Genomic DNA, 27,637 nt, shown 5'->3' on the forward strand with positions numbered 1-27,637 from the left:
TCCCAAGTAGCTGGAATTACAGGTGCACACCACCATGCCTGGCTAATTTTCGTATTTTTAGTAGAGATGGGGTTTTGCCATGTTGGCCAGGCTGGTCTTGAACTCCTGATCTCAGGTAACCCACCTGCCTCAGCCTCCCAAAGTGCTGGGATTACAGGTGTGAGCCATCAGAAAGCCTTTTTTTTTTTTTTTTTTTTTGAGACAGTCTAACACTGTCGCCTGGGCTGGCATACAATGGTGTGGTCTTGGCTCACGGCAACCTCCACCTCCCGAGTTCAAGCAATTCTCCTGCCTCAGCCTCCCAAATAGCTGGGATTACAGGCACCCGCCACCACACCCAGCTAATTTTTTGTATTTTAGTAGAGACGGAGTTTCACTATGTTGGCCAGGCTGGTCTCGAACTCCTGACCTGCTGATCCTCCTGCCTCGGCCTCCCAAAGTGCTGGGATTACAGGCATGAGCCAGCACTCCCAGCCCAGAAAACATTCTTAAAAAATGAAAAGACAAGCCACAGACTGGAGAAAATATTTTGATGATACACATGTGAAAAAGGACTTGTATCCATAATACGCAAAGAACCCTTAAAACCCAATAATAATAAAACAAACACACCAATTTTAAAAATGGGCAAAAGATTTTGGGAGACACTTCAAACAAAATATAGGATGACAATTAAACACATGAAAAGATGCTTAACATCATTAGTCATTAGGGAAATGCAAATTTAAGCCACAGTAACACATTGCTACACCGCTATTAGAATGGTTAAAAACCCAAACCAAAAAACTGACAATACCACATGCTGATGATGACCTTGAGCAAATGCAATTCTCACACATTGTTGGGGTAAATGACAAATGGTACACTTTGAAAAACAGTTTGGCAGTTTCTCATGAAGTTAAACATTCACTTAGCATCCAGTGCAGCAATACAATACAACTCTGAGGTATTTACCCAAAAGAAATGAAAATCTATGCTTACCAAAAACACCTGTATTCAAAGATTTATAGCTGTTTTATTCATCATTGCCAAAAACTGGAAGCAAACAAATGACCAGTCGCCGGTTAATGAATAACAAACTGAGGCCTATCCATACAATAGGACCAGCACCAGAAAGAAAAAATAACTGATATACGTAACAATCATCTGATCAGATAAATCTGATAATTCTGCTATGTGAAATAAACACACTCAAAGGCCACATATCATAAGATTCCACTTACATGACATTCTACAAAGGGGAAAACGATGAAAACAGGAAAGAGAGTTCTGGTTGTGAGGGGCTTGCTGTAGGGATCAGGGTTGACAACAAAAGAGCATGAGGAATTTTTTTTTTTTCTTTTTTTTTTTGAGATGGAGTCTTGCTGTGTCACCCAAGCTGGAGTGCAGTGGCGTAATCTCCGCTCATTGCAACCTCTGCCTCCAGCGTTCAAGCAATTCTCCTGCCTCAGCCTCCCGAGTAACTGGGATTAAAGGCGACTGCCACCATGCCCGGCTAAGTTTTGTATTTTTCTTTTTTTTTTAAGTAGAGATGAGGTTTCACCACATTGGCCAGGCTGGTCTCAAACTCCTGACTTCAAATAATCTGCCCACCTCAGCCTCCCAAAATGCTGGGCTTACAGACTTGAGCCACTGCACCCCGCCCTGAGGGAACTTTTTTTTTTTTTAGATGGAGTCTCTCTGTGTCACCCAGGCTGAAGTGCGGTGGCACAATCTCAGCTCACTGCAACCTCCGCCTCCCAGGTTCAAATGATTCCCTTGCCTTAGCCTCCCAAGTAGCTGGGATTACAGGCGCACACCACCATGCCCAGCTAATTTTTTGTATTTTTAGTAGAGACAGGGTTTCACCATGATGGCCAAGCTGGTCTTGAACTCCTGACCTCATGATCCGCCTGCCTCAGCCTCCCAAAGTGTTGGGATTACAGGCGTGAGCCACTGCGCACTGCCATGACGGAACTTTTAAGGGGAATGGAAATGTCTATGTCTTGATAGTGGTGGCAGTTCCATGACTGTATTTGTTTCTTAAACTCATAGAACTGCATACTATAGAGGATGAAATTTACTGTATGAAAATTGTACCTCAATAAACCTGACTTTTTAAAAAGCTGGCTAGGCGCAGTGGCTCACACTTGTAATCCCAGCACTTTGGGAGGCCGAGGCAGGAGGATCACTTGAGCTCAGGAGTTCGAGACCAGACTGGCTAACATGGCCAAGCCCCACCTCTACCAAAAATACAAAAATTAGCCTGGTGTAATTTTTGTACATTTTGTGGTGCACACCTGTGGTCTCAATTACTCAGGAGGCTGAGGTGGGAGGATCACTGAAGTCCAGGAAGTGAAGCCTGCAGTGAGCCAAGATCATGCCACTGCACTCCAGCCTGGGTGACAGAGTGAGACCTGTTCCCCCACCCACTCTCCTCAAAAAAAAAAAAAAAAAAAAAAAAGCCAAAGGAAATTTGCCACCGTCAATATTAAGGTTCTTTCCAAAAATTCATTCTAAAACCGTAATGGAAATTCCCAGAATCCAGTTCCAAACACATTCTGAGCAGTCAGAACAACTCTGGAATTGAAAAAGAGCTCTCAAAGTGGTACACTTTGAACAGACAGTACTGGGATGGGGGTGGGGGTAAGTAAAAAACAAAAAGTTGACAATAATCTGAAACTTCAAAGAGCTGTGGATTTACACATTATGAAACAAACCAGAGGATGTCAAGACACTTCAATTTCAAGCTGTCTTCTGTGGGGCAAAGAGTTGCAGACCAATGTTCCAAGTCCCTCTTTGGAAAGTTACCAGCTTTGAAAACTGAATTTGAGCAACTCATTTATCCTCTTTGGGCCCCATTTTCTTCCTGTGGTAAACGAGGGCAGTAGAATGGGTAACTCTAAGATTTCATTCTCTGAATTCATTCATTCAATGTTCTTTCTCTGTAAATTCTTGTAATTTTAACTACTGTCTATCTGCTCGTGAGGCTGGGTGCAGCGGCTAACGCCTGTAATCTCAGCACTTTGGGAAGCCAAGGTGGAAGGATCGCTTGAGCTCAGGTGTTCAAGAGCTCAGGTGGGAAACACAGCAAGACCTCATCTCTATAAAAATAAAAAATAGGCCGGGCGCGGTGACTCACGCCTGTAATCCTAGCACTTTGGGAGGCTGAGGCAGGTGGATTGCTTGATGTCAGGAGTTCAAAACCAGCCTGGCCAACATGGTGAAACTCTGTCTTTACTAAAAATACAAAAATTAGCCAGGAGTGGTGGAGCACGCCTGTGGTCCCAGCTACGTGGGAGGCTGAGGCAGGAGAATCACTTGAACCCGGGAGGCAGAGGTTGCAGTGAGCCGAGATCGCACCATTGCACTCCAACCTGGGCAACAGAGCGAGACTGTATCTCAAAAAATAAAAATAAAATTAAAAAATATATATCTGCTCACAAGTCCCTAATTTATACCTTCTGTGTCTTTAACTATGTATCTGGGTAGCCCTCCCAAGGAACCTTAAACTCAAAGGGAAATTTAACTCACCTTTCTCCTCCCTAAGCCCCACCTCTTCCTGCCTCCCTGTCTCCTCTCTCTCCCCCCATCCTCCTCAGTAGTAAAACCTCCAGTGTCACAGAATCCAGAAACCCAGAAGCCATTTTTGACTCCTTCCTCTCCCTCATTTCCCATTACCCAGGCAATTGCCATCCCTTACATTTTGACTTTTATTTTTAGATAGGGTCTCGCTCTACCACCCAGGCTGGAGTGCAGTGGCAGGATCATAGCTAACTGCAGCCTCAACCTCCTGGGCTCAAGCGATCCTCCTGCCTCAGTCTCCAGACAGGTGCACACCACCATGCTCAGCTAACATTCTGACTACTTGATAATTCTCAAAGCAATTCTCAGCTCCACATCTCTATCACCATTGCCCTAATTCAAGCCCTCGTTGTCATCTCTGGCCTAGACTACTGCCAACAACTTCCCTGCCATAGTCCTATTGGCCCCATATTCATCCTCCACACAGACACCAGAATTGTCTTTCTAAAATACAAATTAGAGCATGTCACACCTCTGCTTAAAGCCCTCCAGAACCAACGGCAGTGATTACTCTTTCTTGAGTCACAGACTCCTTTGAAAATCTGAAGGTAGCAATTAACTCACTCTCCAAAAAAAAAAAAAAAAAAAAGCATGCCACACACACATACACACACAGAGGGAAGATATAACAAACCCCCTAAAATCCAACCAGAGACTACTTTTTTTTTTCTTTTTTTTTTTTGAGACAGGGTCTCACTCTGTCACCCAGGCTGGAGTGCAGTGGTGTGACCTCAGCTTGCTGCAACCTCCACCTCCCAGACTCAAGCAATTCTCTTGCCTCAGCCTCCCCAGTAGCTGGACTACAGACATGTGTCAGCACATCTGGCTAACTGTTTTCATATTTTTGGTAGAAATGGGGTTTTGCCATGTTGCCCAGGCTGGCCTCAAACTCCTGGGCTCAAGTGATCCACTCACCTTGGCCTCCCAAAGTGTGGGGATTACAGGTGTGAGCCACCACACCTGGCCTCTTTTTTTTTTTTTTAATTAGAGATGGGATCTTGCTATGTTGGCCAGGCTGGCCTTGAACTCTTGGGCTCAAGCGAGCCTTCCATGTAGCTGGGACTATAGGCATGGACCACCATGTCAGACCAACCATCCAGAGACTCTTGGTCTACATGATAAAGTCCAACCACTTAACACATCACCAAAGTATCCCTTACACAGTATACATTATGCTCAGGCAACCCTAAATTTTCTTTTTTTAAAGCTATTCATTAGAAATCTTTAAATAATTTGCTGAATTACAACTTTATAAATGATAGTTACTCTAATCCTGGTGACCTTATACATTGTGTCATAACAACTCGGAATGAAATTATAGTTTACCATCTGTGACATATTTGTTACTTTTGTACCTTTTTCTTTGCTGTCCTATTTACCTGGAACATCCTCACCCTCTTCTTTCTCTGACAAGTCTTACTTCTCTTCCAGTATGACTCTGGCATCACCTTCTCTTGGAAGCTTTGCTTTACTTTCTCAGTCTGGCTTAGAGGTTCAGCCATGGTGCATATTTCTAAAACTCCACTGCAAATTTCTTTCTATATGTCTGACCTGCTGCCACCGATATCCCGAACATTATACTTTGAGGGCAGGAAACAGTACTGTGTAGCATTTAACACAGGTCCTAGACATAGACAGAGCTCAAAAACATCTACGGAAGGAGGAAGGGTGGGAAAGAGGGAGGGAATTAAAAAAGAAGGGAGGGAGGGAGAGAAGGAGGCAAATCTTGTGACTCCAAATCCTAATTTCTTCAGACTTCATATATTTCTTTCTGCAAAACACGTGCCTAACAAAGAGTGCAGCTGTGCTTTACAAGTATTATCTGATGAAGGAGTAAGATACTGCTTATCTCCTTTTTACAAATGAGGAACTTAAGTGCAGAGACATTCCCTGCCACAGAAAACAGCACGTTTCCTAAATGTGTTGTTAGTCCTAATATATCTACGGGCATTACCTCCAAGAACATGTCAAACATTAGGAAAACCATAAATCAAATAACAAAATATTTGAAGACTGAATTCAGTGACTATCTTATGCACTAAAGCCTGCTTTAGCATAGACTGTAAATAATTCTATGAAAGATTCTTGGCTACCAATTGACCTTATAATGCCAGCAGGAAAAATATATATATTTTTACTGTTTAACCCAAAAAAAAACATGGTTCCTCTTTTAGGATCTTATGCAATTTCTGTGGCCACAAAAGAACACTGTGTGCACTTTATATATTTTTTCCTTTCTTTTTTCTTTTTTTAGAGATAGCATCTTGCTCTGCCACCCAGGTTAGAGTACAGTGGCATGGTCATAGCTCACTGCAGCCTCAAATTCCTGGGCTCAAGCTATCCTCTTGTCTCCGCCTCCGGAGTAGCTGAGGCTACAAGCATGTGCCTCTACGCTCAGTTAATTTTTTAATTTTTTTGTAGAGACCAGGTCTCGCTGTATTGCCCAGGCTGGTCTTGAACTCCTGGGCTCCAGTGATCCTCCCGCCTAGGCCTCCCAAAATGCTGGGGATACAGGTGTGAACCACTGCACTCTGCCTACTTTATCTTATTTTAAAATTTCCTTCACATGTGTTGGTACTAATAGAACAGAATTGCGTGAGTCAAATTAGTAACCAGTAGTGACTTCTACAAAAGCTTTCATTACTTCAAAACCACTGATAATACAGCCATAGAAAGTATCAACCAAGAATAACTAAATCACTTAGGTATAAAACTCGCAGATTCCCCAAAGACAGAAAAACCTTCGACCCCATAACTATGACTACCTGAGAAGTGGATACAGCTTTTCTGGGCATCATAGAAAAACATCTTAAGATCACAAAGTCTCCTGATAAAAACCAAAAAGCTTGCAGGTGAGCAGTCTGGGTATTTAAGAAAAAACAAAAAACCAAAAAGCTCTACTCAGACAAACCACCTACTGTGAGGTTCACAAGAATTTGCTATTTCAGAGGGAATAAAGGATACAGCACAGTGGCAAGACCAAACTAAGCCAATTTCCAATTTCCAGCCCTTCAGTTCCCCCTCTCCATATTCTTTTCTTTTTCTTTTTTTTTTTTTTTTTTTTTTTGAGAAGGAGTCTCGCTCTGTCTCCAGGCTGGAGCAGTGGCACGATCTCGGGTCACTGCAACCTCCACCTCCCAGGTTCAAGCGATTCTCCTGCCTCAGCCTCCTGAGTAGCTGGGACTACAGGCGTGCACCACCACGCCCAGCTGATTTTTGTATTTTTAGTAGAGACAGGGTTTTACCATGTTGTCCAGAATGGTCTTGATCTCTCTACCTCGTGAATCGCTCACCTTGGCCTCCCAAAGTGCTGGGATTACAGGCATGAGCCACCTTGCCCGGCCCCCTCTCCAAATTCTTATTCCTATTATCTACAAGATCCCTTTCAAAGTTAAGAAAAATGATAAAATACAATACTCTTGGGATTATTTGCTTTTTGTCAAATCAAAATCTTTGCCCAAAGATTAAGGCAATATCTGGTAGGTACGTGGGGAGGCAGCAAGATTGTAATTTTGAACTTGAATGATAGGGGTTAGTTACTGTCACACTGCTTGCCAAGTGTCATGCAAGGATGAGATGAGAGGAACACAAAGAACTGTGGATATGTTGTCGAAGCCGAGGCATTTTGTGGGCTTCTCAAATGAGCAGGAATACCCTCCTGGAGTAAAATGTAGTCCACACCTTTGTTTAAAGAACAATTTGGAAAAATACTTCTTCCCAAGACCTAAAAGATGGCCATATTTAACTTTGGAACAGTTTGTTCCTTCTACTTTAAATGGAAGAGCATTTTCTTTCCCATAAGCATTAAAGACAGCACTATATCTCCATTTTTAAGTAGTTTTAGGCTGGGCGTACTGGCTCACATGTGTAATCCCAGCACTTTGGGAGGCTGAGACAGGAGGATTGCTTGAGCTCAGGAGTTCAAGACCAGCCTAGGCAACACAGTGAAACCCCATCTCTAGCAAAAATACAAAAATTAGCGGGGTGTCGTGGTGCATGCTTGTAGTCCCACGACTCAGGAGGTTGAGGTGGGAGGTTTGCTTGAGCCCATAAGGCAGAGGTTTCAGTGAGCTGAGACCACACCACTGCACTTCAGCCTGGGTGATAGAGATAGGTCTTGTCTCAAAAAAAATTTAAAAAGTAGTTTAAGGGGGCAAAAAAACTGGGATCCCTTTTCTGACCTGGCTAAAGCTTCCTTCATTGATGCATGCAATTATTTATTTATTTATTTATTTATTTATGTTTTGAGATGGAATCTCACTGTGTCACCCAGGGTAGTGTGCAATGGTGCAATCTTGGCTCGCTATAACCTCTGCCTCCCGGGCTCAAGCGATTCTCCCGCTTCAGCCTCCCAAGCAGCTGGGATTACAGGCGTCCGCCACTACGCCCGGCTAATTTTTGTATTTTTAGTAGAAACAGGGTTTCACCATGTTGGCCAGGCTGGTCTCAGACTCTTCAAGTGATCTGCCCGCCTCAGCCTCCCAAAGTGCTGGGATTACAGGCATGAGCCATCGTGCCCGGCCAGACTCATGCAATTTTTAATGTATATTTAGTCATCATAATAACTGTGTTGGAAGGTTTAACTAAAAGAAAGCATACTGAAATACTTTTCCTGGGGAAAGGCAATGACCATGTATTTCTTAAACAGAATAAAATTGGTTATTTATACACAAGTTCCCCTACCCCCATCTCTTTAAACTTTGTACCCCTTGTGCCCAGCAATAAATAGTAGAAATAGGTATTCTGTCAGGCATGGTGGCTCACGCCTGTAATCCTAGCACTTTGGGAGGATCACTTGAGCCCACGAGTTCAAGATTAGACTGAGCAATACAGTGAGATCTCATCTCTACCAAAAAATTTTTCAAAAAATTAACCAGTGTAGTGGCACGTGCCTGTGGTCCCAGGTACTCAGGAGGCTGAGGTGGGAGGCTTGCTTGAGCCCAGGAGGTTGAAGCTGCAGTGAGCTGTGATCACACCACTGCACTCCAGCCTGAGTGACAAAGGTAGACTGAGAAAGAAAGAAAGAAGGAAAGAGAGAGAGAGAGAGAGAGAGAGAAAGAAAGAAAGAAAGAAAGGAAGGAAGAAGGGAAGGAAGAAGGGAAGGAAGAAGGGAAGGAAGAAGGGAAGGAAGAAGGGAAGGAAGAAGGGAAGGGAAGGGAAGGGAAGGGAAGGGAGGGAACGAAGTAAGGAAGGAAAAAAATTGGTATTAAATTAAAGTTTCTTAAATAAAAACAGATTTTTTCTTCCTAATGGATGTTTTCTCTTCATTTTTCTTATCTGAAGTCTTCCCTTGGAATATAAGTAAGTCTTCCTCCTTCACATTTAATATTTCATTGCCTGATTGTTTTTCAGTTTAAACAACAGGAGAATCCAATAACAAATCTTTACCAACAACTAAGAGTTACTGAAAGTGCCTTTTTAGTTATAAAAAGTTAATCCATTTTTAATGTAAGGCAAGCAGTTCACAATTAAACCTAAGAGGATAATTTACTATAGATAGACGTGAAGTACCTAAAAAGAAATGAATATCCAATCTACACCTATATAACGGCAAAAAATAGAGCTAGACTTTCAGAGTCAGAGGGGACCTTAATGTCAGGTCGGCAGGTCTGGGCTCACATTCAATCCAAACCAAGCTTTGCTGAGTGTCCCTTCCCTCCACTTTCTCCTGAATCATCCCCCTTGGGCTAGGAGTTTCCAAGAAGGCAAATAAAGGAAGATAAGCAACAAGGGAAATGGATGGCAACTCAAATGTGCAGTTCAAGGCTTTGAATATGAATTTTTTTAACACTAATGAAAAAGGTAGTATCACAGCTCTTAAAATATTGAACTACTTCTCTCTGTCCAATATCAGCACATAATGCAGAAAAGCCCATTGGGAACATGTTCCTCTCCTTTAAATGCCACTTGGAAAGCTTCTTCTTTATTCATAAATGATGAATAAAAGGCCGGGCATGGCCAGGCATGGTGGCTCACGACTGTAATCCCAGAACTTTGGGAGGCTGAGGCAGGTGGATTGCTTGAGGTCAGTTTGAGACCAGCCTGGCCAACATGGTGAAACCTCGTCTCTACTAAAAATATAAAAATTAGCTGGGTGTGGTGGCACACACCTGTAATCCCAGCTACTCAGGAGGCTGAGGCAGGAGAATTGCTTGAACCTGGGAGGTGGAGGTTGCAGTGAGCTGAGATCACGCCATTGCACTCCAGTCTGGGTGACAGAGCGAGACTCAGTCTCAAAAAAAAAAAAAAAAAAAAAAAAAAAAAGTAGTGTTTACAATATAAGGGAAATTGGGATCTCATGTTCTAATTCAAGGAATTTAAGGCTATTAACCATTCTAAAGTTCTCATGTTTAAGCTTCTCACTTTATCTTTCTTTATTCAAGAAAATCCATAATACCAAGTGTTGACAAAGATGTGAGGAACTGGAACTGACATACACTCTACTGGGAGTGGAAATTGGTATAACCACTGTGGAAAACTGTTTGACAGTATCTATCAAAACTGAACATATCCCTTCCCTATGATCCAGGAATTCTACGTGTGGGCATAATCCTTTATATATGGTGTTTATGTCCACCATACATAAAACAATGTTCACAGCAGTGCTATGCATAATTACACAAAATTGCAACAACTTCCATGTGCTTCAAGAACAGAATGGATAAAATAAATTATAACATCTATTCATACCATGGAATGGTACCGGCAATTAAAAAAAAAAAAAAAACACTGCTACAGAGAACAAGGTTGAATCTCATTATTATAATGTTGAGTAAAAGAAACTGGACATAAAAGAGCACACGATGATGGTTTGCTTCACATGAAGTTCAAACACAGGCAAAAGTAACCTATGGCATCAGAAGTCAGAATAGTGGCTACCTGGGGAGGGAGCACTGACAGAGAGGTTGGAGCTAGAATTGCTTTATATTTCAGTCTGATCGTGGTTATTTGGGCACACACATATATGAAAACGAATGAAATTGTACTCTTAATATTTGTGCATATTTACTGTGTGCCAATTATACTTCATTTAGAAATATCTGGAGAGAGAGATATAGAAATTTCTGAATTCTTTCCTAAATATAAAAGAATTCAGTGCAGCTTAAATATAGCTGCAAGTATTGATGCTTATACCTTTAGAAAACCCATTATGCTTCTGAAAAATGTACTTACTACTTAATATCATACATAATAGAAAGCTAACATTTTGTATTAGTGGAATCTGAAAAACACATTGTACTATACATTTGAAATTACAGATTTACTAACTAGTAAAGATAAATGTTTGAGAGCTAAACTACAATGTTTAAGAACTAAAATTTTAAAATGTTTGTTTTTCCACTTTTTCCCTTGATTTACATTTTTTACTTTTTATATTTCATAATTATTTGTAACAAAAGCTATTGGATATAATTCCTGCACTTCTATATTGCAAGTATTTTCTCTATTTACCACAGAGACTTCAAGTCTTAGCATTTCAGAGCTGAAGGGGACACGCACGGACTCCCTCACTGCACAGATGAGGACGCAGAGGCAGGGGGAGGTGAGTGTCAGTCCCAAGGTTGCAGACCTAGGACAGGGACCGGGGCTCCCGGGCTCCCAGAACTCTGTCGCCTTCAACCCAAATTCGATTCAGTCCTCTCATCCTTCCAAATAGAAAGCTGACACGAACCGATCGGAAGCCTTTTTTTTTTTTTTTTTTTCCCCCAATAACTATGCTACCCAGCAGATTCTTTGGGGACAGTCCTCAGAGTCCTTGAAAACCCCACTGGGGTTTAATGCCAGGATAAGAAGAGCGTAGAAGAAAGAGACAGCTAGTATTTTAATATATAAATCTGTTTGCATAATATTTCCTAGGTAAACTATTCGCTGATCCAACCAAAATTCGGCGGGGCTGGGGTGTATCGTTATTGAGGACGACTCGCTCTAGGGGAGAACCCGGACGCATTTTTCCATCAGAGTTCCCTCTATAAATCAAAACCTCAAAAGAAGAGTTAACGACGACACCCAGGAGTCTACAGTATCCAGGGGTCGGTCCAGGAGAGGTCCCTGGCCACCTGGCGCAGAGCTCGCGGCCGCAGACTCCCATTGACGGCCCAGCACCGGAGCGCGCGGGCCGAGCTGCCCCAGACCCGGCGCAGCGCCTCGGGGAGGCCGTCTGCAAAGTCCGGGCCGCCACTCGGGACCGCGGACCGGGCCAGAGGAGAGACGTCGGAGAACAGGGAAGAGGACGCGGGGTGGGAAAAGCCGGGGCCGCAGGTAAGTAGTGGGCGAGTCCGGAGGGCGCGAAAGAGGGGAGGGGCGCGGGAGGCAATGGAAAGAGCGAGCGCGGGGAGGAGCGAGGCGGCTGGGCCGGAGGAGGCGCGCGCCCGGGTCCACAGTACGGGGTGGGGGCTGAGGGGCCGCGAGGGGCTGCGAGCGGGCTAGCGGGGCCTTACCGAGCAGCGGCAGCCGGCCGCCGCCGCGCGCCAACGCCGGCATGGCCTCCGGAGCCCGGGGTCCCCAGGCCGCGCCGGCCCAGCCCTGCGATGCCGCCTGGAGCGGCGCGCCCCGCGCTGCAGGTGGCTCTCTTAAGGATGCGCGTCACCGACCGCAAATTCCCTCGGACTGGTGCAAAGTGGAAGGGGGGAGGAACCCTCTCCCCAGAGGCAGGGGCCGAGGCGGGAGCGGAGAGGTTGGGCCGAGCCGAGCAGCCGGTGCCTGGCGCAGCGCTGCAGCCGAGCCCACGTGCCCGCCGCGGTCCGCAGCCTGCGCTTGGCGGCCCCCGGGGCTCCCCGACTGCGGCGGGGAAGATTGGGCGCGGTCCCGCTGGAGAAGTTGCACGGGCTCCGCGGCTCTGCCTCCTTGCTGCCCCTGTGAGTCCCCGAACTCGGTGGTTTGGATCCGGGGCGTGGGGACTGCAGGGAGCCACAAACCACCCTTCTAGCGCTCTGGGATCTTTGAGGCCCTGAGAAGGGCGCTGAATCCGCGCGGCACGCTGGCGACTCCGGCCAGCGCACAGGCGAGCATGGGGTCTCATTCCATTCCCCGTGGATCTTAATTGTGGACTGATTTCCTTTGTCTCTCCCTCCATCTCCTAGGATGCCCAGGACCCAGTCAGCGGCGGGATCAAGAAAAACAGGCAGGGTTTCAATGTCAACCAAGGCATAGGGAGGTTAACAAACAGCCCTGAAAACAAAACACACAGAAAATACATCCCAGAGGATGTTGCGAATCATCCGCTCAATAGTTCTTCTTCTTCGTCGCATAATTTTTCGAGTTGAAAATTATTATTATTTTCCTGCAATAAGTTGAAGATTGGAAAGCTCTGGATGCCAATTCTGGTTCTTCCCTTACTTAACTAACTGGCCGTTTGACCTCCACAAACCTCTGTTTACTCATCGTAAAGGAAAGGGGTAGACCAAATGGTTTATGTCTCTTCCCAATTCTAGGAATTCCATGCTCTTAATTATTTTAATCATTTTCTAATAAAGCATGAAAATTGTTTACTCTTGGCCATACAGTTCTTTTCCTTAGATGTTGTTTACAGTACAATAATTCTTTCCCCCAGGACATGGCCGAAACTTTAGAAGTGTCTACTGTGGCGCAGCCACTATAGGAAACACTATAGAGGTTTCTCGAAAAATTTAAAAAAATATGGTCCAGCAATTCCATTTCTGGTCATGTAGCCAAAAGAATTGAAAGCAGGGTTTTGAAGAGATGTCTATACACCCATGTTCAAAGCAGCATTATTCACAGTAGCCAAAAGGTAGAAGCAACCCATGTCCACAACAGATGAATGATAAACAAAAATGCAGTATATACATACGACTGAGTGTTTTCCAGCTTCAAAAAGGAGGGAAATTCTGATACATGCTAAAATATGGATGAATCTTGACGACATTATGCTAAGTGAAATAAGCTAGTCCTGAAACATACAATGCTGTATCCCATTACGAATTCATAAAGACAGAAAGTAGAATGGTGGTTACCATGGGCTGGGGGCAGGGGGAAATGGGGAGCCAGTGTTTATTGGATACAGAGTTTCAGTTTTGCAAGATGAACAAAGTTCTGGAGACTGGTTGCTCAACGATGTGAATGTACTTAACGCTACTAAACTGTACACTTAAAAATAGCTAAGGCCGGGTGCGGTGGTTCCTGCCTGTAATCGTAGCACTTTGGGAGGCCGAAGCGGGCAGATCACCTGAGGTCAGCAGTTCAAGATCAGCCTAGCCAACATGGTGAAACCCCATCTCTACAAAAATACAACAATTAGCCAGGCGTAGTGGTGCATGCCTGTAATCCCAGCTACCTGGGTGGTTGAGGCAGGAGAATCTCTGGAACCCGGGAGGCAGAGGCTGCAGTGAGCTGAGATTACACCACTGCACTCCAGCCTGGGTGACAGAGCCAGACTCTGTCTCAAAAAAAAAAAAAAAAAAAAAAAAAAAAAAAAAAAAAAAAAAAAGTTAAGATGGTAAATTTTATGTATGTGTATTTTACCTCAATTTTAAATTTTTAAAGTTTTTGTGTAGCTGCTGAGGGTTTAAAAATTGTGTTAAAGAGTTTTGTGTCTACCTTAGGTCAGAAACAGAAATGAAGGAAGAAGGCCTGAAATAAGTGAAACATGAGGAGACAAGGCAATGAAACGGGCTGGTTATGGGGAGAAAAGTGAGCTTTCAATGGCCAAGACCTAACACACTACCTTTTATTTAAAGCTTGATTGCTGTATTAAAGGAAACTGATTGGCTGGGCGCGGTGGCTCACGCCTGTAATCCCAGCACTTTGGGAGGCCAAAGCGGATGGATCATTTGAGGTCAGAAGTTGGAGACCAGCCTAACCAACATGGTGAAACCCCGTCTCTACCAAAAATACAAAAAGTAGCTGGGTGTGATGGCACGCGCCTATAGTTCCAGCTACTCGGGAGGCTGAGGCAGGGGAATTGCTTGAACCCAGGAAGCGGATGTTGCAGTGAACTAAGAGCATGCCACCGCACTCCAGCCTGGGCAACAGAGCAAGACTTGGTCTTAAAAAAAATAAAATGAAATTCTTATATCGCCTTAGTATTAGAGTGCAGTGGCGCGATCTCGGCTCACTACAACATCTGCTTCCTAGGTTCAAGCAATTCCCCTGCCTCAGTCCCCTGAGTAGCTGGGATTATAGGCGCCTGCCACTGCGCCCGGCTAAGTTTGTATTTTTAGTAGAGAAGGGTTTCACTGTCTTGGCCTGGCTGGTCTCAAACTCCTGACCTCGTGATCCACCCGCCTTGGCCTCCCAAAGTGCTGGGATTACAGGTGTGAGTCACCATGGCCAGTCAGGAATGGCTTCTATGCACACTTGATTTTCCATGGAAATTGGTGGAAAAAATAATTCTAGAAAGAGCAAATCTTATAGACTGAAATATTTTGGAGTATGAGGTATAGGCTAACAGAAGGTGAAGTAATGCCCCTGGTTTTTTGAGATGTGCCAAGAGTCATATCTAATATGAGAACTAATTTCTTCCTCACAGCAACACTAAGGAAAGTAGCCTGAGATTATCTAGAGTCCTGGATTACACGCCCAGGTATGAAATTTTGGTGTCAGAGCTCATGATAGGAATTCTGCAATAAAGAAACTCTTAAAGGGTCAAAAGCAACCAGAAGAAATGAAGTGAAACAGGAGAAATCAGAAAAGAGAAGAGTAAGTTTGTTTCTGGGTTGAATGGAGCGTCCAGTGCTAATTCCACAAAAGGATGTATTTTATCTCGATTCTTAGCACTGTGATGCTTAGCGGCTACACAGCCAGGAGTAAGTGGTCGTCTATCTTACCAGCATCTTGATGCCATGTTTCCACCCCTTAAGTCACACAAATATCTCCTCTGCCTTTCTTCTCTCTCATCAAAAATTGTGACATTGTTTCAGTAGCAGCTCACAGGTGAAATATTTCAATGTCATTTTTAACATACAAAGCTTTATGTTCTCCTGAAAATAAGGGACAAACAAAAGGAATATTTGAATAGGGTTCACGTGAATTCAGTTGAGATATCAACTTTATAGTACAGTTTTACACGTCTTTTATTAATAGGGGCTTTGAACTCACCAATTGGCAAAATCTGACAATACTAAGTGTTGGCAAGAATTCAGAGCAATGGAGAACACCCACACCCAGTTGGTGGACGTCTGAATGGGTGTGAGCACTTTGAAAAATAATTTGGCATCTCTTACTAAAGTTGAACATATCCTCCAGCCAGCAGTTTCACCCCTATATAGAAACCTCAGAGAAACACACATATGTGCCAAGAGACGTGTATAAGAATGTTCATAGCATTATTGTTTATAATATCAAAAATTGGGAACAATCTAAATGCCCACCAACGAAAGGATAAATTGCAGTACAGTTGTAATAAAATGCTTATATATTAAATAACAGTGTAAATAAATGAGCTACCTGAGTAAATAAATGAGTTACCTGATACACCAGGAATGAATCTCAAAAACATACTGTTGAGGGGGAAAAGCAAGTCATGGAATAATAGACATAAAGACAGAAGCAAACAATATTTTTCTTAGGAGTACATTCTTAGGGGGTATAAGGAAAGTAAAGGAATAATTATCACAAAAGTCAGGATTGTGGTTACCTCTGGTATGGGGTGGGAAGAGGAGATTTAATTAGAGAAGACAAACTGGGGATCTCTAAGGTGCTAACACACCCTATTGTTGTTTTGTGATAAGGTCTTGCTACATTGCCCAAGCTGGAGTGTAATGGCTATTCACAGGCACAACCATAGCTCACTGCAGCCTTGAACTCCTGGGCTCAAGCCTCTGGGTAGCTGGGACTACAGGCGTGGACCACTATGCCCAACCACACCCTATTGTTTTTTTTAACCTCTGTGGTGGGTGCTGGATGTTCACTTGATTGTTATTCTTTAAACTACGTAATTATTTTTACACACTGCTGTATGATGTATTTCACAACAAAAGAAAATTAAAGGCCGGGTGCGGTGGCTCACACCTGTAATCATAGTATTTTAGGAGGCTGAGGTGGGCGGATCACAGGTCAGGAATTCGAGACCAACGTGGCCAACAGGTGAAACCCCGTCTGTACTAAAAATACAGAAATTAGCCGGGCATAGTGGCACACACCTATAATCCCAGCTATTTGGGAGGCTGAGGCAGGAGAATCACTTGAACCCAGGAGGTGGAGGTTGCAGTGAGCCAAGATGGTGCCATTGCACTCCAGCCTGGGAGACAGAGCAAGACTCCATGTCAAAAAAAAAAAAAAGGGAAAATTAAAGAAGTTTGAAGCCAGTCACTGTGGCTCACACCTATAATCCCAGCACTTCAGGAGGCTGAGATAAGAGGATCACCGAGTCTAGGAGTTAGAGACACCCTGGGCAATAAAGTGAGACTCCACTTCTAGAAAAAAAAAATTAAAATTAGCCAGGCATGTGGCTCAAACCTGTAGTCCCAGCTATTCAGGAGGCTGAGTCAGGAGGATTGCCTGAACCCAGAAAGTCGAGGCTGCAGTGAGCTGCGATTTTGTCACTGTGCTCCAGGCTGGGCAACAGAGCAAGATTTTGTCTATTAAAAATAAATAAATAAATAAGTTTGACACATTTTCACCTACAAGGTATTCTTATACAAACAAATGATATCTCAATCTGCTTAAGATTCCAGGACCTGGTGGTGCACACCTGAAGATCCCAGATCCAACTACCGTTGTATAGGAAATACGTGGGATAATGGAACACGGAACAACACAGGGACACAATTTTAAAATTCCGAAGTCTGGACGCAGTGGCTTACACCTGTAGTCCCAGCACTTTGGGAGGCTGAGGCAGGCAGATCACTTGAGGTTCAAGACCAGCCTGGCCAACATAGTGAAACCCTGTCTCTACTAAAAATACAAAAATTAGCTGGGCATGGTAGTGGCTGCCTGTAATCCCAGCTACTCAGGAGGCTGAGACAGGAGAATTGCTTGAACCCAGAAGGCGGAGGTTGCAGTGAGCCCAGATGGTACCATTGCACTCCAGCCTGGGTAACACAGCAAGATTCCATCTCAAAAAAATATAAATAAATAAAAAATAAATAAATAAAATAAAATTCCAGACCCTAGGAAACTGTATAGAACAAATAACTTGGTTTCTTCAACCAAAATTTGTAAGAAAATAAAAAAAGAGGCCGGGCGCGGTGGCTCAAGCCTGTAATCCCTGCACTTTGGGAGGCCGAGACGGGCGGATCACGAGGTCAGGAGATCGAGACCATCCTGGCTAACATGGTGCAAACCCGGTCTCTACTAAAAAAAATACAAAAAACTAGCCGGGTGCGGTGGCGGGCGCTTGTAGTCCCGGCTACTCGGGAGGCTGAGGCAGGAGAATGGCGTAAACCCGGGAGGGGACGCTTGCAGTGAACTGAGATCCGGCCACTGCACTCCAGCCTGGGTGACAGAGCAAGACTCCGTCTCAAAAAAAAAAAAAAAAAAAGAAAAAGAAAAAAAGGAAAAAAAAAAAAGAGATGGAACCTATAAATTAAAAGAAACCTGAGAGATATATTAAGTATATTACAATATCAAGCAATTGTAATGTGCAATGTAAAGATGTTATTTGGATGCTGATTCAAGTAACCTGAAAAATAGACATAAAACAATTGGGAAAATGTGATCACTGGTTTTAATTTTGACATTATTTTATAAGAAATTATATGTGTGCGGGAGGCTGAGGTAGGAGCATTGCTTGAACCCAGGAGGCAGAGGTTGCAGTGAGCCAAGATTGCGCCACTGCACTCCAGCCTGGGCGACAGAGCAAGACTCTGTCTCCATAAAAAAAAATAAATTATATGTTTGATGATAGCATTGTTATTTATTTTAAAAATAGTTTCTATCTTTGCAGAGGTACACATGAAATAGTTACAGATAAAATGATATGAAATGGGAAGGTTGAGAGGGAATAGGGAGTGACGGTTAATGGGAACAGGATTTATTTTTTTGGGATGATAAAACTATTCTAAAATTAGATTATGGTGAAGGTTGCTCAACTCTGTAAATACACTAAAAACCACACTAAATAGGTGAACTATAGACATGTAAATTGGATCTCAGTGAAGCTGTAAAAAATGATACAAAGTCAGAGATTTTCTTCAAAATCATCTGATGTGGAGGGTTTAAGTGGAGGAATCAAAATTAACCATGTGTCACCAGTAGTTGCACCTGAGCCACAGTCATATAAGCTCATTATACTTTTCTTAGACATTTTCTATAATAAAAGGTTTTGAATAAAAAAGATTTGAAGAAAAGGCCGAGCCGTCGTGTGCCTAGGATGCTGCGTGGAAGCCAAAGCTTGACCTCCTGCATGACCCCTTTGGTCAGCCGGGCCCCTCAGATGAGAATTGCACCCAGGCCAGCACCAGCCGCTCAGCCACCAGCAGCGGCGCCCCCATCTGCAGTTGGCTGTCCTGCTGCTGCGCCCCGGCAGCCAGGTCTGATGGCCCAGATGGCAACCACTGCAGCTGGCGTGGCTGTGGGCTCTGCTGTCGGGCACACACTGGGTCACACCATTACTGGGGGATTTAGTGGAGGAGGTAATGCTGAGCCTGTGAGACCTGACATTACTTACCAGGAGCCTCAGGGAGCCCAGCTGGTACAGCAGCAGCAGCCTTGCTTCTATGAGATCAAACAGTTTTTGGAGTGTGCCGAGAACCAGGATGACATCAAGCTCTGTGAGGGTTTCAATGAGGTGCTGAAACAGTGCTGATTTGCAAAAGGATTGGCCTAATCAAGAAGTTCAACCTGGAGAAATGGGAAATCAGCTCTATAACCAAGTTAATTTAGTATAAAAACAGAATTGATAGAGAAGGTATAAAGTGTACTATTAGTTGCTTCTTTGCTTCTGAATTGAAATGGAAGGAGGTGTTCCTACTCTGTAGAAGTTGGAGCTGGGCAAATGTTTGTGTGGCCTCCTTAAAATAGTTGTTGTGATTTTATTCTTTGTGAGTTAATTAGAATAAAGTCATTTTCTTCCAAGAGAAAAAAAAAAAGATTTGAAATATTGGACAAGTTAACTTATCCTGAATGTGTGGAAGATAACTACCGCAGCTTAGAACGCATGAGCTGCTCTTTACTATGTTTTTATGAACCCACCTAAATGGAATGAACAATAAAAGAACCTTGGAATCTGTTTCCATTACGCAAACTTGATGGCACACAGGTGAACTGCAAAATTCCAACTGCCGAATTTCATGATAATTGATAGGTATTCCTTTATGTCTAAGATGATTTCAAAATAATCATCTCCTTAGAATTCGTGGCAACAGATAATGTGTTAGTTGGCTAGGGCTGCCATAACAAAGTACCACAAACTGGGGGTGGGGGTGGAGTTAAATAAGAGAACTTTATTGTATGACAGTTCTGGAGGCCAGAAATTTTCAAACATACACAAAAGTACAGAGAATAATATAATGATATATGTATCCATCACTCTGTTTCAACAATGACCATCATTTTGTCATTCCTGAGAATAAGGAGAGCTCCAGAGTGCAGTTTTTGGAGATAACGTTTTAACTAAAAAGGATTACTTCAATTGGGACTTTTTTTTTTTTTTTTTGAGACAGAGTCTCCCTCTGTGGCCCAGGCTAGAGTGCAGTGGCACGATCTTGGCTCACTGCAAGCTCCGCCTCCTGGGTTCATGCCATTCTCCTGCCTCAGCCTCCTGAACCGCTGGGACCACAGGCGCCCCCCACCACGCCCTGCTAATGTTTTGTATTTTTAGTAGAGACAGGGTTTCACCATGCTAGCCAGAAGATCTTGATCTCCTGACCTTGTGATCTGCCCACCTCAGCCTCCCAAAGTGCTGGGATTACAGGCATAAGCCACCACGCGGCCTCAATTGGGATATTTTCAGTCACTGTGGCAATCTGGTAAGGAGGTATTTTCAGGATTTTTATTTTAGGGGATAAGGGTCTTCATATCAGGATCTGCAATTTAAAAACAGTGTAGGCCGGGTGCAATGGCTCACACCTGTAATCGCAGCACTTTGGGAGGCCGAGGCAGGTGAATCACATGGTCAGGAGTTCAAGACCAGCCTGGCCAAAATGGTGAGACCCCATCTCTACCAAAAATACAAAAATTAGCTGGATGTGGTGGCATGTGCCTGTAACCCCAGCTACTTGGGGGACTGAGGCAGGAGAATCACTTGAACCTGGGAGACAAAGGTTGCAGTGAGCTGAGATAGCGCCACTGCACTCCAGCCTGGCGACAGAGCGATACTCTGTCTCTAAATAAATAAATAACACTGTAGAGGCAATAAGAGAGATAGTTATTCTTTATTCCCACAGGTATATAATATAATATTGCTTGACAGTCACATCAACAAATATTTGCACCAAAGTGTTACAGAGGTTTTGATAAAAGCATGTGCCAGGCATACTACGGTCACAGTGAAAAGAGTGGCCCAAAAAACATTCCCTTCACTATGGCCCTTAGAAACTGGCTTTAGCCCAAGGAAACTGCTTCCTCTGTAGCTCTTCAAATGCTACAGAGGAAGCAGTTGGGGAAAATTCTTATTTCCCCCAGTTCCATATATAATGAAGCCTGGAATGTTGGCATTCTTCTAGTTCTCCATTGCTACTTACAGATCATTACCTTTTTTTTTCTATTAAAAATAATATTCTTGGTGGGGCATGGTGGCTCACACCTGTAATCCCAGCACTTTGGGAGGCCGAGGTGGGCAGATCACCTGAGGTTGGGAGTTTGAGATCAGCCTGACCAACATAGTCAAATCCCATCTCTATTAAAATACAAAACTAGCCAGGTGTGGTGGCAGGCACCTGTAATCCCAGCTACTTGGGAGGCTGAGGCAGGAGAATCGCTTGAACCTGGGAGGCGGAGGTTGCAGTGAGCTGAGATCACACCATTGCACTCTAGCCTCTAGCCTGGCCAACAAGAGCGAAACTCTGTCTCAAAAAAAAAAAAAAAAAAAAAAGAAAAGAAAAGAAAAGGTTATATTCTTTTTCTACCGTAAGTATACATGTTAAATGCAAAAAAAGAAAAAAAAGTTGGAAAGTACCCATACGCACACTCACATTACCTGTACCAACTGATAACCATTTACACTTTGATGACAGTCTATCTAGTTTTTTCTCTATGCATATATTTATACATAGGTCTAGACATATATTTTATAAATAGGATTATAATACACATGCTCCTTCTTTGCTTACTTTAAAAAAAATCGGCCAGGCGTGGTGGCTTACACCTGCCATCCCAGCACTTTGGGAGGCCGAGGTGGGCAGATCATTTGAGGTCAGGAGTTCGAGACCAGCCTGGCCAACATGGTGAAACCCTGTCTCTATTAAAAATACAAAAATTAGCCTGGCGTGCTATCACGTGCCTGTAATCCCAGCTACTTGGGAGGTTGAGGCAGGAGAATTGCTTGAACCTGGGAGGCAGAGGTTGCAGTGATCGCACCATTGTGCTTCAGCCTGGCCAAAAAATCGAGACTTCGTCTCAAAAAAAACCAAAAACAAAAACAAATATTGTCCGTGTTGATTATGCCACGATATTACTGTTAAGTTACTCATTGCATGATATAGATGAATCATAATTTATGGAACCAATACGTGTTGTTGGACGTTTTATAGGTATCTTTGGTTTTGTTTTGTTTGTTTGTTTTTTGTTTTTTGTTTTTTGTTTTTGAGACGGAGTCTTGCTCTGTCACCCAGGCTGGAGGGCAGTGGTGTGATCTTGGCTCACTGCAAGTTCCGCCTCCCGGGTTCACGCCAGTCTCCTGCCTCAGCCTCCTGAGTAGCTGGGACTACAGGCGCCTGCCACCACGCCTGGCTAATTTTTTGTATTTTTAATAGAGACGGGGTTTCATCTTGTTAGCCAGGATGGTCTCGATCTCCTGACCTCGTGATCCGCCCGCCTCACCACAACCTCCGCCTCCCGGGTTCAAGAGATTCTCCTGTTTCAGCCTCCCAAGTAGCTGGGACTGCGGGCATGTGCCACCACGCCTGCCTAATTTTGTATTTTTAGTAGAGACGGGGTTTCTCCATATTGGTAAGGCTAGTCTCGAACTCTCGACCACAGGTGATCCACCCACCTAGGCCTTGCAAAGTGCTGGGATTACAGGCACGAGCTACCATGCCTGGCATTTTGTTTTTGAGACTGGGTCTCGCTTTGTAACCCAGGCTGGATTGCAGTGGCATGATCTCAGCTCACTGCAACCTCTGCCTCCCAGGTTCAAGCAATTCTCCTGCCTCAGCCACCTGAGCAGTTGGGACTATAGGCGCAGGCCACCATGCTCGGCTAATTTTTGTATTTTTAGTAGAGATGGGGTTTCACCTTATTGGCCAGGCTGGTCTCTAACTCCTGACCTCGTGATCCACCTACATTGGCCTCCCAAAGTGCTGGGATTATAGGTGTGAGCCACCATGCCTGGCCAGGCATCTTTGTTTTAATATTCAGTTATTATGGCTACACATTTTATGTATTTAATTGTGTTTTTATTTTTACTGATTCAGTCTCGCTGTGTTGCCCAGGCTGGTTCAAACACCTGGGCTTAAGGAATCCTCATACCTCAGCCTCCCAAAGTACTGAGATTACAGGTAAGAGCGACTGTGCCTGGCCAAGGATGCAAATTTTAGAACTTAGTTTTTTGAAGCTTTTGAGCTCAACTTACAAATATTGTCATTTAATTTATAAACTGAATATAGTTTTGAAATTTAAAACTCATCTTGTTCTTCGATAAGTAATCATCTTATAAATTTAAATTATTGAATTGTATTAAATCTTCCTAAACATTCAACACCTTTATGAAATTCTCTTAGAAGTTTCAAACTAGTCACACATTTAGTAAATTTATTCCTCTGTAGTGCTTCAAACACTTAATAAAAGTCTAATCAAACTTTCTCAGCATTTAAGAAACATTTACATGCATACTAATGCAAAATTTGCAGATTTACTAATTAGATTCCTTCACTTGTTTACACAGTGATTACAAACTTAATTAGCTACATTTTTCTAAGTATTTCACCTAAAAACATAAATCTGTCAGATTCTTTTAAAACATATGAAACACCTCAAATCATGAACAAAACACAGAAACTATAACAGATTGCAAACTTATTACACCTGCACAAAAATACTAACATTGTAATTTGCATCAGTTTTTTTAATAATCTAAAAGCTTCCCAGAGTTGCAAGTTTACTCTCCTGCCTAAGAGGAGCTCAGGATGACTGTGATTTGTGCTTACAATTATAGGTTATAGATCTGGCATCAGGAGGTGGAAGCTGGGTGCACCTTTTGGGATAATTCATACAGGGCAGTCTCTTTTGGCTAGTTCACATCACGTTTTTTAAAAATTAAAAAATCTGGCTTATCATGTATTCCTCTTAGCCTCTGCCACTTTTTTTTTTTTTTTTTTTTTTTTTTTTGACAGGGGCTCACTCTGTCACCCAGGATGGAGTGCAATGGTGCAATCCTAGCTGATTGCAACCTCTGCCTCCCGGGCTCAAGGGATCCTCCCACCTCAGCCTCCCAAGTAAATGGGACTACAGGCACGCACCACCATGCCTGGCTATTATTTGTATTTTTTGGAGACACTGGGGTTTGCCATGTTGCCCAGGCTGGTCTGGCACTCCTGAGCACAAGCGCTATCTGCCCACCTCCGCCTCCTCCCAAAGTGCTAGGATTACAGATGTGAGCCGCCATGTCTGGCCACCACTACCTTTTTGAACTGTAATCTCTTACACAACTTTTCACTTCCTGAATTGAGTGGAAGGAATGTTGCACTCCCAGCTACTCTCATTCATTTGCACCTCTCCACTCAAACACTTTTCATGATGACGAATATCCATCCAATCGTCTACCCTTAAAGAACATAGACGCCCTTGCTGCCAACAACTTGGACCACAACTTACCAGTCCGTTTCTATTGTTACACTTTGAAATCCTCTACCTTTGAAATCTTAAATTCCCATACACCAATCTAATAGTAACTCCCAATCCCCTCCCTGGTCTACATCTTAATTCGAGTCTAATGAGGTTTGTGTGATTAAAAATCTGCTAGAATTGGTCTGGAAGGTGACTTTTAAAGGAAGGAAAGGGAAAAACATGGCTTGATAGTGCCGATATAAAGAATCTGTTATGAATTTGAGTGATTGCTAGGTGATGACCCTGTAGGGAGAGATCACTAGATGAGTTCAGGTGGTAAATAGAAAACTCCTCTTGGGGTGCAGTGAGAGATGAAGGTAGTGAAATGAAAGGATGGGGATCAATTTTATATGAGGGCTTTAATTTGAAATGGGAATTTGGTGATATTCTCGGAGCAGCACAAGTTTTCATGCCATGGAAAAGCAGTGGGAAAATGTAAATCTTGCCAATAACACGGGAAAATCTCCAAGGGTGCCCAATGACTTACTTGCCTATAAACAAAGCCATTCCTGAGCACTTCTGGCTATGACATTTCAAAATACATGTTTTAGAGAATTTTATGGACACTTTTATGATTTTAGAGGATAAACTAGATTTCATAAATTTTGTTTCCTCCCCTTTGCCCCCTAAAAATCATGAACATAATCCTGAAAATCTCAGCATTCCAGCAAACAATAACCTAATGTCATCAGTCAGTTAGGATTACTATAAGTATATATACTAACAACATTTTAACATTTCCAGATTTATAGTTAACAAAAAGCAGTCATATTAACTAAAGACTTGCTCTGCTTGAATCAGTTTCAAGTATTCAAGGGATTATTAATGGATTTTAGCTAAAGTTAAAATGGCTCACAACTAGCAACCTTTACGCTGGTCTTAAGAATTTCTACCTCCTGTCATTCATGCTTTTGGTTAATGCCCTCCCCTGAGTGTAAGAGTAATGACTCCCTTCTGACACGAAGAACATGGCAAAATTGACAGGACGTCATTTTCACAGTTTGGTTGCCAAAAAAACCAAAAAACAAAAAACTGTGGCTTCCAGCCTGAGCAGCAAACTCAGACTCTGTCTCTATAAAAAAAATTCAGTTTAGCCAGACATGGTGGTGTGAGCCCAGCTGCTCGGGAGGCTGAGGCAGGAGGATCTCTTGAGCCCAGGAATTTGAGGCTGCAGTGAGCCATAATTGCATCACTGCATTCCAGCCTGGGCAACAGTGAGACCTTGTCTTAAAAAAACAAAGCAGGTTCTTTCCTCTCAGAAGCCCCTCTCTCTCACTAGAGAGAGAGCTGCTCTCCTCTCTCTTTCTTCTATTAAACCTCCACTCCTAAAACCACAAAAACAAAACAAAACCCTAAAAAACTAGCCTGGGCAACATGGCAATACCCTGTCTCTATGAAAAACACAAACAAACTAGCCAGGCCTGGTGGCATGTGCCTGTAGTCCCAGCTACTCGGGAAGCTGAGGTGGGAGGTTTGCTTGAGCCCTGGAAGTCTAGGCTGCAGTGAGCCGAGATGGCCACTGCACTCCAGCCTCGGCAACAGAGTGACACTGCCGAAAAAAATAAAAATAAGACTTGCTTCCATCTTGTTTGCCCTCTCTCCCTCTGAGAGAAGTCAGCTACCATATCTTGAGCTTCCTATAAAAGGTTCATGAGGCAATGAGCCAATGTCCCTGGCCAACAGCCAGGGAGGACATGAGGCCTGACAATAGGCACATATTGAGCTTAGAAGGCAATGCTCCCTCCCTCAGTCAAGCTTTGAGATGACTGCAGCCCTGGCTTTGATTACAGCTTGTGGGCGAACCTGGGACAGAGGAACCCACCTAAGCCACACCCAGATTCCTGACCTATAGAAACTGTGAGATAATAAATGTTCATTTTGTTTGTTTGTTTCTTCGTGACGGAGTCTCACTCTGTGGCCCAGGCTGGAGTGCAGTGGTACAGTCTTGGCTCACTGCAACCTCTACCTCCCAGGTTCAAGCAGTTCTTCTGCCTCAGCCTCCCAAGTAGCTGGGATTACAGACATCTGCCACCATGCCCAGCTAATTTTTGTCTTTTTAGTAGAGATGGGGATTCACCATGTTGGCCAGGCTGGTCTCAAACTCCTGACCTCAAGTGATCCACCCGCCTCTGCCACCAGAGGCATTTGGATGGCAAATGCCATCCAATGGGAATTTGGCCAGGCATAAGCCAATTGGCCAGGCATAAGCCACCGCACCTGGCCAAATGTTTGTTATTTTGAGATGCTAAGCTTTGAATTAATCTGTTAAGCTGCAACAGATAACTGTACAATTTTTCTAAGCCTCCTTTTTCCTTCCTTCCTTCCTTCCTTCCTTCCTTCCTTCCTTCCTTCCTTCCTTCCTTCCTTCCTTTTTTTTTTTTTTTTGAGACAGAGTCTGGCTCTGTTGCCAGGCTGGAGTGTAGTGGCGTGATCTCTGGGTTCAAGCAGTTCCCCTGCCTCAGCCTTCCAAGTAGCTGGGACTATAGGTGCACGCCACCAGCCTGGCTAGTTTTTTTGTATTTTAGTAGAGATGGGGTTTCACCATGTTAGCCAGGATGGTCTCGATCTCCTGACCTCGTGATCTACCCACCTTGGCCTCCCAAAGTGCTGGGTAGCCTACTTTCAAACCTTAATAAATGAATTGAGAAATGTATAAAACTTTGGTCAGTGCAGGAAATCATTACATTTGATGAAAGGAGAAAATGTTAAAATGCGCTGAAAAGAAAGAGGAGCAATGAGAATTTACTAGTAATCATATATGAAACTATATTTTTATTCTATCATTAATATAAATGTTTTGGCCGGGCGTGGTGGCTCACGCCTGTAATCCGGCACTTTGGGAGGCTGAGGTGGGGAGATCACGAGGTCAGGAGATCGAGACCATCCTGGCCAACATGGTGAAACCCCATCTGTACTAAAATACAAAAAATTAGCCAGGCATGGTGGCACACGCCTGTAATCTCAGCTACTCGGGAGGCTGAGGCAGGGGAATTGCTTGAACCCAGGAGGCGGAGGTTGCAGTGAGCTGAGATCCTGCCACTGCTCTCCAGACTGGCGACAGAGCAAGACTCTGTCTCAAAAAAAAAAAAAAAACAAAGTTTCTTTGGGTTGACCTCCTAAGGTGCTGGGATTACAGGCGTGAGTCACCGCACTGGGCTCATATTTGTTTACTCATTCATTTAATAAATATTTA

At 43.6% G+C, this 27,637-nt stretch overlaps 1 protein-coding gene and 1 pseudogene across 2 annotated transcripts in view; one reads left to right on the forward strand and one right to left on the reverse strand.

The window, feature by feature from the left end:
- FLT3 (fms related receptor tyrosine kinase 3) overlaps positions 1-27,637 on the reverse strand; it is a 130,491-nt gene that overhangs the window by 84,437 nt on the left and 18,417 nt on the right. Inside the window, exons 2-3 of one of the 2 annotated variants that reach the window (XM_008021811.3) lie at positions 19,130-19,302; positions 15,348-15,500 (exon numbers count right to left, since the gene is read on the reverse strand). Coding sequence is in view for 1 of the 2 variants with exons in the window: in XM_008021810.3 (XP_008020001.1) it covers positions 12,003-12,045 (43 nt within the window). In the remaining variant the exon portion in view is untranslated. Of the gene's footprint in view, positions 1-12,002; positions 12,127-15,347; positions 15,501-19,129; positions 19,303-27,637 lie in introns of those variants that run through there. The other variant, XM_008021810.3, reaches the window with a different exon arrangement.
- On the forward strand, positions 18,821-19,267 carry LOC103249069 (coiled-coil-helix-coiled-coil-helix domain-containing protein 2 pseudogene; annotated as a pseudogene).

This window comes from Chlorocebus sabaeus, chromosome 3 (genome assembly GCF_047675955.1).
Source record: "Chlorocebus sabaeus isolate Y175 chromosome 3, mChlSab1.0.hap1, whole genome shotgun sequence".
Taxonomy (NCBI): domain Eukaryota; kingdom Metazoa; phylum Chordata; class Mammalia; order Primates; family Cercopithecidae; genus Chlorocebus; species Chlorocebus sabaeus.